General features: G+C 41.5%; 1 protein-coding gene across 3 annotated transcripts in view; it reads left to right on the top strand.

Annotated features, from left to right (window-relative positions):
• Positions 1-1,537: 1,537 nt before the first annotated feature.
• The window catches only part of dync2h1 (dynein cytoplasmic 2 heavy chain 1), a 43,086-nt gene continuing 32,232 nt past the window's right edge, over positions 1,538-12,391 (top strand). For all 3 annotated transcript variants that reach the window (XM_058413252.1, XM_058413253.1, XM_058413254.1), the window contains exons 1-26: positions 1,538-1,717; positions 2,158-2,344; positions 2,467-2,637; positions 2,931-3,069; positions 3,164-3,282; positions 3,942-4,086; positions 4,199-4,431; positions 4,583-4,717; positions 4,857-4,970; positions 5,119-5,230; positions 5,521-5,645; positions 5,891-6,066; positions 6,229-6,424; positions 6,666-6,761; positions 6,927-7,088; positions 7,404-7,502; positions 7,694-7,833; positions 8,104-8,338; positions 9,628-9,755; positions 9,872-9,987; positions 10,393-10,520; positions 10,663-10,812; positions 10,940-11,145; positions 11,288-11,443; positions 11,668-11,782; positions 11,904-12,074. In XM_058413252.1, coding sequence (XP_058269235.1) covers positions 2,162-2,344; positions 2,467-2,637; positions 2,931-3,069; positions 3,164-3,282; positions 3,942-4,086; positions 4,199-4,431; positions 4,583-4,717; positions 4,857-4,970; positions 5,119-5,230; positions 5,521-5,645; positions 5,891-6,066; positions 6,229-6,424; positions 6,666-6,761; positions 6,927-7,088; positions 7,404-7,502; positions 7,694-7,833; positions 8,104-8,338; positions 9,628-9,755; positions 9,872-9,987; positions 10,393-10,520; positions 10,663-10,812; positions 10,940-11,145; positions 11,288-11,443; positions 11,668-11,782; positions 11,904-12,074 — 3,750 coding nt within the window. In that variant the 5' untranslated portion in view covers positions 1,538-1,717; positions 2,158-2,161. The remainder of the gene's footprint in view (positions 1,718-2,157; positions 2,345-2,466; positions 2,638-2,930; positions 3,070-3,163; positions 3,283-3,941; positions 4,087-4,198; positions 4,432-4,582; positions 4,718-4,856; positions 4,971-5,118; positions 5,231-5,520; positions 5,646-5,890; positions 6,067-6,228; positions 6,425-6,665; positions 6,762-6,926; positions 7,089-7,403; positions 7,503-7,693; positions 7,834-8,103; positions 8,339-9,627; positions 9,756-9,871; positions 9,988-10,392; positions 10,521-10,662; positions 10,813-10,939; positions 11,146-11,287; positions 11,444-11,667; positions 11,783-11,903; positions 12,075-12,391) is intronic.

Genomic DNA, 12,391 nt, shown 5'->3' on the forward strand with positions numbered 1-12,391 from the left:
CTCTTCCTCTACTAAAATGGCCATTCTCATGAAACGTTGACTTGCTACTTGTTCAGATTTTCCACTTCATTACAGATTTCTGTGTTATTTTGATGCATCCATTAACTGAGAAAATGCCACATGGGTGTTGCAGGACCTCAGTGTGGATGTACTATAAGTTAAACAGCCCTTAACAGACCGCAGTAATCACACAGCTGTTAAAAAACAGGAATGCAGAATAACACCAGAGTGAAATACAAACCTTCTCTGTCCTGATTCCAGTTTCTGCCTTATTCAAGACATTGAGTAAGAGAATGTGAGTTTGCTGAAACAGTGCAGTGCAACTGGGTGAAAAAAACTACTTCAGAAGACTGAAAATGGGAAAAACTGGGAAATGGGAATGCCAAAAGAACAACCATCAACCAACAAACATCTGGGCTGAACTTTAAGGAATGTGTCTGATTTCAGCAGGAACTAATCATGAACCGGTTAATACGGTGAAGCATGGTGGTGGCAGCATGGTGCAATGGGAACAGGGTAAGGACAAGGAGACTGGGTAGGATTAAACGCAGGATGAATGCAACTAAATACAGAGAAGTCTTGCTCCAGATTTCCAGTAATCATATAATATAATATTTTTTCTTTCCAAAACAGCTTCCTAAATCTTATGTATCCAAACAAAGCCAAATTATCAATTGAAAGGTTTAGCACCCTGAAGCTAATTATTTTCATATAACAGTGTTATTCTCTTCTCTTATAGAGCTTCAGCTCTTCTGGGAAGGCTTTCCACAAGGTTTAGGAGTGGGTTTATGGGACTTTTTGACCATTCCTCTAGAAGAACGTTTGTGAAGTCAAGCACTGATGTTGGATGAGAAGGTCTGGCTCACAGTCTCCAGTCTAATTCATCCCAAAGGTGTTCTATCAGTTCCTCCACACCAAACTCACTCATCCATGTCTTTATGGACCTTGCTTTGTGCACTGGTGTACAGTCATGTTGGAACAGGAAGGGGTCATCCCCAAACTATTCCCACAAAGTTGGGAGCATGAAATTGTCCAAAATGTCTTGGTATGAAGCTGAAGCATTAAGAGTTCCTTTCACTGGAACTAAGGGACCAAGCCAAACTCCTGAAAAACCAACACCTGAATTCATTGATTTGGAGAGGTGTCCCAAAACTTTTGGCAATATAGAGTATAATACACACTGCTTCCAGACGTTTCCTCTCAGACAACACATTAGATCCAGGCTGTTTTATTTATTTATGTATTTATTTATTTATTTTTACGTTCTAAACTCTTCCTAATATATTAATACCTTTTAAGAACTTAATAATACATATAACTTTGATAGTAGGTGGTTGTGTGGAATTAAATCCTTAAAAACATTTTCCTCATTTGATCATTTTCCTCAGGAACCGTTAGCAGCATTAGCTGTGCAAGGAAACTCTCCATGACAACTGCGCCAGTTTGTCCCGCCGCCGTGCGTGCGTACGTACGTAAAGACGTATCGGTATTCACGACCGGCTTTACTGAGGGCAAGATACGCCGTCGTTGTGGCAACTTCGTCAGCTTGGGCGCTCGCGCAGTGCAGTAGTCCTTCATTCTGCTAGCAGAATGTTCCCGAAACTGCAGTTATCTGCAGTTAACTGTTGGCTCAAATTAGTATCTAATTCAACATACTTATTTTTTATATGATTTATTTTCCTAAAGTAGCCAGAAGGTCTGTTCAGTGAGTCGGGAGGTAGGGAAGAAATAACTGCATTTCTCTGCTAGCATGTTGGCTAAGCTAACTCTGAAGGAAAACTCGCCAGGTTTATTTAGCAGCAATGTGAAGATGATGATGATTAAACGCCGAGGAGAAAAACTGAGAAAAATGCTAACTAGATAGAGGATTACTTTTTCTTTGTCATGCAATCAAATTCTGTAAAATAAGGTTATTGTAAAATAAATCACGGTTTATCCGATTGTTTTCATAATTCTATATACATTATAGATTACATCACAATCAGGTAAACTAGTTTGGTGTGCGCGCGCGTGTGTGTGATTCAATGTTAGGGGATTGATATGACAGTTATTAATACGTCTGACTGGTCTTTCATTGAGTTCGACCTGTGCACTGATATCTGCAAGTGGCATTTTCTCGTGTGTGTGTTTGTGTTTGTGTGTGTGTGTGTGTACCAGAACCATGGCTCCGATGCTGGATGACCCACGGAAGCTGTTCCTCCTCACCACAGTGGGAAATTATTTCAGTGTGAAGACCTCATCTACACTCGCCACCTGCACGCAGATCAACAACTTCCTGGATGATGCAAACGAGTTCCTGTTAGCTGTGAGCACGGATGGAGACGAGCTCCACTTCTCCAACAGGGTGAGGGAGCCGGGAGCACATTACATTACAGAGATGAATAGAAAGACTGATTAGATTGTTTTCTAGACAGGCAGACAGACAGACATATAGATGGATCTATGCGTGTGTGTGTGTGTACACAGATGGACAGCGGGCAGTGTGAGAAGCGGGTGCTGGTGTTCTTCAAGCTACGTCCATGTGTGATTACGGAGGAGAACGTCAGCAGCATGGTGTTAGTTTCCTCGATGGTGGAATCTCCCATCAGCACTCTGTACCAGTCCATTAGGACAGTGTTTAACCCTGCACTACACCAGGTACACACACACACATACACACACACACACACCGATGAGTTACAAACTAAATGTGTCTGATCGAAAGACATCAAAACAACTGGTAAGTCAGTAGTGTGGATATAATAACCCACCCTTATTTACATATTAGATGCATAGGACACGCCCCAATTTATCTGAATCTAATTTACATGACACATAATTTAATGTGTTGCATTAAAAAATGTTTAATTACTACAGCCTTAGTAAATGCTATTGTGATTGTGTTTATGGATACGTTGTGTGTGTGTGTGTGTGTGCGCGCATGTACACAGGATGAGAAGTGGAGTCAGGCCATTGATCCTCGGCTGCAGTCTTTGCTCAGTGAGCTGGAGGCCGGTTTGGGCTCTGTGCTTCGACACACACATCCAAAGAATTCTGGGAAAAAGACTCTTTCAGAGGAAGATGTTTTTGGTAAGTATGTGAGAGAAATGGCATAACACACTTTGAGGTTTGTGGCCCATGTCTGATGCTGACACTGTGTGTGTGTGTGTGTGTGTGTGTGTAGGGATGGTGACACCATGTGATGAGTTTCAGTACTGGGCTGAAGTGAGTCGCTCAGCAGAGAGGAGCAGTGCAAGAGAGCGAGCCAAGCAGTTTTCTCAGCTGTTTAAACCTATAGAAAAGGTATACACACACACACACACAATTTAAAATACTTTTTCTTTTGATTAATTTCTATCATTTCTATCAAATGAGTCCAATAGTAGTGAGTAGTTCTCTGCATGCAGTGTTTTCCTTCTCGCTGTTGTCTGAATAACACACACTGGAAATTGGAACGTAATCCACAACACTGCCAATCCCTGACGTGTTAAGGAATGCCCAAGAAACAATTTAGTTCCTGTTGTCGACCTGCGTAATGGCAGCTATGTGCAGCCATTCCCTCAACAGCCTCTAAAATTGCCGTGTTTGTCATGAAAGTGCAACGTCATGCAGAATTTCCCAAGTCGAAAAGCTTACTGTTACATAGCACTGATACTGGGGAGTCCATCCAGAAACTTTAGAAAAATTCATCAATTTCTCACTTAAGTGTTTTACATAACAACACATTTTTTAAACATCTGTTTAATCCGTTTTAGCTTTAGCTGATGTGTAGTGTCCACTGTACAAGTGTATGAGATGTTACTATAGAAACATTAATGGATTAGAACAAGTGCATTGATATAAACCTGATAGATAGATAGATAGATAGATAGATAGATAGATAGATAGATAGATAGATAGATAGATTGTACTAAGCATCAACTGTTAACACAAATAATTTCACATGTTGTGTATGTACACAGGACTACAGTACTCTGGACAGTGCGAGTCTTACAGAGGCATTAGAGCTGATAGAACACACTCGTGATGTGCTGGATGATGTATGGAAGCAGAATGAACATGCTCCCTACTCCGAAACACGTATGCGCAGACTCATGGATGTGATAGGTTTGTACGTGATTGGGTCTAAGTTTGTGTATCTGAGTTCATGAGTGTGTTAGACTGTGTATCTGTACAGATAGTGTTGTGGATGAATGTCTGTGTGTGTGTGTGTGTGCAGGCTTCTCCCTGGCTCGGTTTGTGCAGAAGAAGCTGTGTGTGCTGCGTCTGTGGGAAGAGCCATACTCCAGTGTGAGAGAGAGTCTTAAAACAGGCGTGGCTGTGTGTGAGCAGTGGACAGCAGCATGTGAACACCTGAGTAGCCAGGTGTGGAAACGCTACTCACCCCACCCGTGGAGCGGAGAGAAGCACAGCCCACTCGGTTTGCACGACCTCACACACCGACTGCAGGAGGTGAGACACTGGACATGTCAATCATCCATGATGTCACCGATATCAGTAGCCTGAGCTAACAGAAGTAACAGCAATGTATATGTACTTCTTAATTTTTAATAATTTAGGTTTCAAAAAATGTAATGAAATGATTGTGTGTGTGTGTCTATAGGTGTTGCAGGTGCGTGCGGTGCAAGAGAAGCTTCAGCGGTTGGTATTTGGAGCACAACAGCAACAGATTTCTGCCTCCACAGTGTTTGAGCCTTTCACTGGTCTCAACGCTGTACTGTACAACCCTTACACTGAGGCATGTACACACACACACACACACACACACTCTCATGTGAACAAATATCTGAGCACAGTCATTCACAAGGGCTAAGAAACGCATGCCAATCCTGTGCAAGTATCAGACTGTGTGTGTTTGCGTGTGTGTGTACGCTTAGCCTTTATGGAGAGCTGCCATGTCTCAGTTCGAAAGACTGATTGCCCCAGCTGAACAGGAAGTAGCAGGACGACTGAAGACTTTCATCAGAGATGTGCAAGACAGTCCACAGCAGGTAGACCCACACACACATTGTAGATTGTATAGATTATATGTAAGAGGGCAATGCAAGTGATGCAAGCTACAGTAACACACGAGTGAATGGAAATATCCTGCAGTGGTAGAATTAAAAGTGTGTGTGTTTGTGTATGTGTGTGTTTCAGTTGCTGCTGGTGTTCCAGAAGCACAGAGAGCTCATCAGACGTCCAACAGTCAGCAAAGAGCTCCAGCCAGAGAGAGAGACACTGCTTACACGATTACTCGACTATTGCAGAGGTACACACACTCCATACACACACACACACACTCAACAAGTACACATACAGAATCTAGACACTGTAAAGCTAGTATAAATAACCCAGTATCCAGTATTGTAGGACACAGGATCATATACACACAACTCACACAAATGTACATTTCATCTCATTACACACCTAAATCAAATTGTATATGTCGCAGCAGATTCAGTGGTGTTGTCAAATGTTAAATCTTTGTGTTATCAGCTGAAACCTGAGGGTTAAACACCTTGTATTTATCATATAACATGCCCTCATTGTTTGTTGCAGGACTGCGTGCTGATTTTGATGGCCGATGCCATGGCGTTCCAGGAGAGAAAACGGGGCCTTTGGCAGGCAGGAACCTTCCTGAGGTTGTTAACAACATAGTGTGGGTCAGACAGCTGCTCATGAAGGTAAACACACACACACATACACACAGAGTCAGGACAAATTCATCAGTGACATGGATCATCTGTTTGAAGCTTGGCCACACTACCCACTGCCACAATGACCCTAATCTTTATTGAATATTTATATTAGCCTCCAATCAATATAATATAATGGTTCATCTGTAGTATTTCCCCTCCTTCTTAATGAGTTTGTGTTAGGAACATTCCCTTTAGAGGCATGCTCAGTGGAAGATTTTGTGTGTGTTCAGGTGGAAGACTCTTTAAAAATGGCGGAGGCACTGTTATCAGACCTGCCAGGCTTCCGTGCGTTTGTGCAGTTTTCTGATGAGGTCCTCGAGCAGCTGAGGTCATATGAACAGGAGCAGTTTGATGACTGGACAAGAGATTTAATTGCCGGATTATCAGACCCCAAATCGGGAATCAGGTATACACACACACATGTTCATTCGCTGTCCTTTTGAGGACCTACCTTTGACATAATTATTAATGCAGCTAATTAATGCAATTCATCTAACACGACAGGAAACTAGGGACAGAAACTAAATTACAATGAACTATACAACAAAACTGTTGTGTGTGTGTGTAGTTTGCAGGCCAGCAACCGTGTAATGGAGCTGGATCATGTGGATGGGAAGCTGAAGGTTCAGTACTCTGAGCGCTTGGTGAGTTTGGTGAGAGAGGTGAGACAATTGTCTGCTCTCGGTTTCACCGTTCCAGCCAAAATCCAACAGGCAGCTACAATTGCTGAGAGGTTCCACAGACAGGCTCTCATTCTGAAACAGGTATACACACACAGCTTTCAACATCACTTGTAACTGGTTAGTAAATATCTGACATACTAGTGTGTAATAAATACCAACTCATGGTGGAAGATTATATTACATCAGCACACAGTAGCTTTTTGCTCTTCAGACAATTCAGCAAGTGATGAAAGCACAACAATTCACTTTTGGAGTGTCCCCTTGTGTGTGTGTGTGTGTGTTTGTGTGTGTGTGTGTGTGTGTGTGTGTGTGTGCGCAACAGGTGGCTCATTTCTACAACACCATAGACCAACAGATGATTCCATCACAGAAACCTATGATGCTGAATTATGCTTTAGCCTTTGAGCAGGTTATTAAGGTGATACCTCTACGCTAGTACTACTGATAATAATACTTTAATAATAATAGTTATAGTAATAATAATAATGCACCTGCTATACAAGGCAACGCTTTTAAATGCAGCACAATCTAAAAACATAAATCAAATATTTCTTATTAACGTTAATTATTAAATTTGTTTCAGAGTCCTCGTGCCGAGTCGCAGGATGGGAGAGGAAAATTGCAGATAACGTGGGACAACGCAAAAGAGTTAGAGATTTACATTAACAAGCTCCAGAATGCCGCCGAGAGGCTCTCCACCCAGAACAGGAAGCTACGCAAGTGGCACACTGACTTCACAGAGAAGGTAAAAAATATAGAATCAAGCTATTCAAATCTGAAGCTTGTATCTTGTTATGATGCATAAAAGATAAATCTGACTCAGAAATTGGAATATTTTGTATAGTAATAGCATTCTCTCGTTCTCGGAACTAACACAGCATCCCTAAAGAAAATATGGTTTCTTCCCTTTTCTTAGTAATGTTAAAATTAGCAGGAAATATTATCAAATGTTTCTGAAGCTGTGTGGAAATTTCAAAGAGTTGTAGGGCAAGAACCTAGTGATTAATTGTTCTGACTATTAATTGTGTGTGTTTGACTGTGTGTGTGTGTGTGTGTGTAGGTGGTGCTGTTGATGGGTGTAGATCTCCTACGGCAGCAGCAGCGGTGGAAGGAAGGACTGCAGGAGCTCAGGGCTGGATTTGCCACCATTGAGTCACAGGCATGGCCTCTGAACATGAACATAATTACATAATTACTCACCACCACTTGCCCTTAATCAATCCAATAAATAATCACTCCAGTTTGTTTCATAATTAATAATCACTTTATAATCATTAATAACTTTTATGCGTCAGTATTTACCACTTATCAACATGTAATATCACACCTGTGTGTGTGTGTGTGTTACAGGGTGTGCGAGTGAGTGATATACATGCATGGAGACAGCACTGGAATCATCAGCTGTATAAAGCCCTGGAGTTTCAGTACCAGTGTGGACTAGAGGCACTCAACAAGAACCTTCCGGAAATACACATAGACCTCGTCTTTAAGTGAGAATCGTTGTACCTGTGTGTGTGTGTGTGTGTGTGTTGGACTGGATTATTCTGGATAATTGTGTGTGTTACTGGGTGCCGTGTGAATTGGATTCTTATGAGGGTTTGTTACGGGGTGTGTGTAAAGTGAATGTGTTGTGTTGGAGTGTGATAATACTTTGTGTGAGGCAGTGTGCTAGAGTCGAGTGTGTCTAAAAGTGAAATTGTTTCATTAATGTTCCAATACAGTGTGTGTGTGTGTGTGTGTGTGTGTGTGTGTGTGCGCAGGCAGGGCCGCATACAATTCCGGCCCGTGTTTGAGGAGCTGCGTGTGAAGTACTACAGAGAGTTGAAGCGCTTCATCAGCATCCCCAATCAGTTCAGAGGAGTGTATGAAAGCGAAAAGGGGGCAGAGTCTATATTCATTTCCATGATTGACAAAAACTCCCGAGCCTTCATCACCATCTACAACAATGCTGAGCAGCTGTTTAGCAGACTGCAGCAAGTGCAGGACACATTCAGAGTGAGTACACACACACACACACACACCTGGTCCGGTATATCTGTGTGCATTAAATGATGTATATAGTTTAAATGGAAAGAAAGACTAACACACAGAAAAACAGGATAGATAGATAGATAGATAGATAGATAGATAGATAGATAGATAGATAGATAGATAGAAACAAAAACACACACACACTGACTCACACAGTGACAGACAGATGGACAACACTTAAATCGAATACATGACTGTGTAACAGTGAGTACCTTACATATCTGAATATTTCTTCCCCCTCACTCTATAGTTGCTTCAGTGGGTGGTGGTAATATGTGTATGTTTAGTGCTGGGTCTTTCCCTGTTCAGTATATCATACAGAGGGGTTACTCTGGTGTGTTCCCATATGGCTGTATGTGTCCCCTGTGGTTGTGTGTCAGTACAATTTTCCGTGCCTAAATGCATTTTATTCCTTTCAATTCCTCTTTCCAATCTTCAAAAGTAATGCTGACTCTTGGTTTCTGTCTTATGGTTGAGTGTGTACATATCTCTCTCACACTCACACACCTTCCACTTCCCCTCTCTGCTCTAGTGAACCAAATGCTCAAATGTCATCACACACTCTCTAAACATCAGTTTCCTAAGTAGACGTGCAGCAAAACCACATTTTCGCACATTTCATCATGGTTAGGAGTATCATCATGGGATCACTTAAAAAAAAAAATCAGTACTTGTCACGTGAAGGAGAATAAAGCGGAATGTATCCGTGTTAAATCTAAATCATTCCTTTCCATTTCCAAGTGTAAAACATTTAGCAAAGTCATGCCCTCTTGTTTCTCTTGAAAACTGTCAGCCATTGTCCAGACTGTTCTCATGAGCTGCGTCTCAAATCTGAATCTCTGACCGTACACTCAAAAGTGTTTACTAATTAAAACAGTCCTTTTAGTAGGTTTGAAGTACATCGTGTTAGTACACAGTAATCTATATTAGTCCTATAGGTATAATTTGAGACAAATCATATCTATCTCTATCTATATCTATGTGCTTACAGGGAGGGATTTTGGATGAGATAATCTGTCCATTTTTATTTTAACAAAAAGACCAAAAATATTTGTTCATCAAATCTGTGAATATCATTGCTGATAATCAGTTGTGTAAAGGAAATGATTAAAATATATTGTGACTTCCTCGTACAACACTAATTGTAGATCAAGTGACTTGGATTCATGACCCCTAGGGTGGGAATCCCTGGTGCAGAACAGAGTTCATAAATCTATGATTAAATAAGTGTGTGTGTGTGTGTGTGTGTACAGGAGTGGGTGGTGTTGGGACAGGTGGATATGGAGGTTCTGGTAGAGAAACACCTTCTCACTGTACAGGACTGGGAAAGAAACTTCAAAGCTCTCAAAGGGAAAGGGAAAGAGGTTGAACGTCTTCCTAGGTAAACACACACACGGCACCTTCCATTCCACATGACTTTATGAAGTATGTTCTTTGATGCAGGTTTATCCCTGAGTAACACACTTTGTATGTGTGTGTGTGTGCATGTGTGTGTAGTGTGCAGAAGGTGGACTGCTTCACAGTGAACTGTGAGCCACTGAAGGCTGCGATTGACGATTTGATCCAGAAACTATTTGACACAATGCTGACATCTCTGAGGAAATCTATACAGGGTAACATGCTAAGATTAACCAAACCTTTTCTTTCTTTCTTTCTTTCTTTCTTTCTTTCTTTCTTTCTTTCTTTCTTTCTTTCTTTCTTTCTGTCTTTCTTTCTGTCTTTCTGTCTTTCTTTCTTTCTTGAGCTTTCAGGAAATGCACTTAAACCAAGTGTGTGTAATTGCTGTACAGAAACTTTCATGTCAAGGGAAGAACATCATGTGAAAATACACAGTGCAATGCTTCCACCTGGTGGATGAATACAGAAGACTTGCATGCCTGGATATACATCTCTATACTCAACAAGCAATAAACTAGCGTGCTAACGTGACTTTTAAAGCGGATTATAGAATAGAGTGAAGGTTCTAGTGAAGGATATTTTATTCTATTCCATATGTGCGTGTTGTTCTGTGTCTTCAGGACATATACAGGCTGTAGACTCATTTGTTAGCAGCGGGATGGCTATGTTATCTACACGACCAGAGAGCATAGAGGAGATTGGAGAAGCCAACTCCAAACACAGCCAACTCCAGGCCCAGAAACCTGAGGTACTTTCAACTTATTTAGGGTTTTCAGGAAAAATCACACTCAGGCTCCTCAGTGTGATTTCTCATTGCACAGCTGGAGCAGATACAAGAGGAGAATTGTGTTTGTAACATTACTGAAATGTTGCTGTAATATTTTCTGTAGGTTCTGCCTCAGTTCCAGCAGATGGAGGAGAAGAACAGGCTTCTTCGCTCAGTTGCAGGAGGAGGCGTTGACTCAATCAGCTCGCTCAGGGCAAAGTGGGACAAATTCGAGCTGATGATGGAGAGCCACCAGCTGATGATCAGAGAACAGGTACACACACACACACACACACTTTAACTACATTACAACTGTGAACATATTAGAATTTAAGGACCCCCTTAGTTAGTAGGTGATCTTTTTATTATGTTTAATCTCTCGTTCTCTCTTTCTCTGTCAGGTGGAGGTGATGAAGAGCAGCGTGTCAGGCCGGGTCAGTGTGTACTTACAGGAGCTGCAGAAGTTCCGCTCTCGATGGGATCAGCTCCGACCCGCAGATGATGTCATCGAGTCATGTGACCCTGATGCTTTGCAGCGATGTGTGGAGCGAGTGAAGGAGAAGAGAGAGGAATTTAATGAGCTCGAGAACACACGCACAAAGCTGCTGTATGACACACACACACACACACTGTTACATATTTTTTATTGTGATTTCTGAATTTTTTTTCTTCACGAAACTGTATAAACCAATAATATGTTAGTGTAATTGGGGTAACACTATTTTGTTCATGTATGTGTGTGTACATAGGGAGGATTGTGAGCACTTTGGGCTAGATGTTCCAGACATGTCACTAGCACTGGACACACTACATGACCTTCAGCGTTGTTCAGAAATCTGGAGCCTATATGAGGAGTTTCAAAACACACTCAACACCCACGCACAGCAGGACTGGATCACCTTCAGGCACGTACATTCACACACTCACTCACTTACACACACACACACACACACACAAAATAATATTTCTCTTTTAAAGAAAAGATCTTTTTTTAAATAAATCAACCATTTTTTGTTAAATATACGTGATAAAAATACCAAAGGTGTAAAGTATTGGTTGAATGTGCTAACTGCTCATTTTCATCACACAGTAGCACGGTTTTATTGTTTGCCGTGTGTTTCCCCTGCAGGAGCAGGACACATGAGTTTGAGGAGTTTGTGTTCATGTGGCATGATCGCCTGAGGAAGCAGGAGGAACACAGTTCCCTGACAGTGATGCTGCAAAAAGAAGTGGATAAGTACAAGGTATGAATCTGATTCTTTGTCAGGAAATTTGGAAGAAAAAAAAAATACGCTCAGTTGAAACTGACAGCTTCCCTGTGATCAAACAATGCGCATATGTGTGTGTGTGTTTGTGCATGCACAGGCTCTGCTTCCTGTTCTGAAGTATGTGAGAGGTGATCACCTGTCTCAGGATCACTGGCTGGATCTGTTCAGATTGCTCGGCCTCCCCAAAGGAACCACGCTGGAGAGACTCTTGTTCAGTGATCTGCTGACTGTCTCACACACCATCATAGATAAAGCCCTAGACCTGAAGGTACACACACACACACAAACACACATCCAAACAGATCATCAAAAGGCTATTTAAATGGCTGGTTTTATTTCTGCTTCAGAGCGGGGATTTTTCTGTGGACCAGGAACTATTTGAGTAGAGCTCTGAACAACAAAAGTCAAGTGTTATAAAATAATAGCTCTTTTAGCTGAAGAATGAATACTGAGAGCAAAGAAGAACAAATACTTACAGCAGCTACACTCTTGTTCTTGTGTGAATGAAGATTTAGAAATGTGGAGTGTGTGTGTGTGTGTGAGAGAGAGAGAGATTAATGTGAAGATCATATTTTCCGACACTAT

Source organism: Hemibagrus wyckioides, linkage group LG17, assembly GCF_019097595.1.
Source record: "Hemibagrus wyckioides isolate EC202008001 linkage group LG17, SWU_Hwy_1.0, whole genome shotgun sequence".
NCBI classification, from domain to species: Eukaryota; Metazoa; Chordata; class Actinopteri; order Siluriformes; family Bagridae; genus Hemibagrus; species Hemibagrus wyckioides.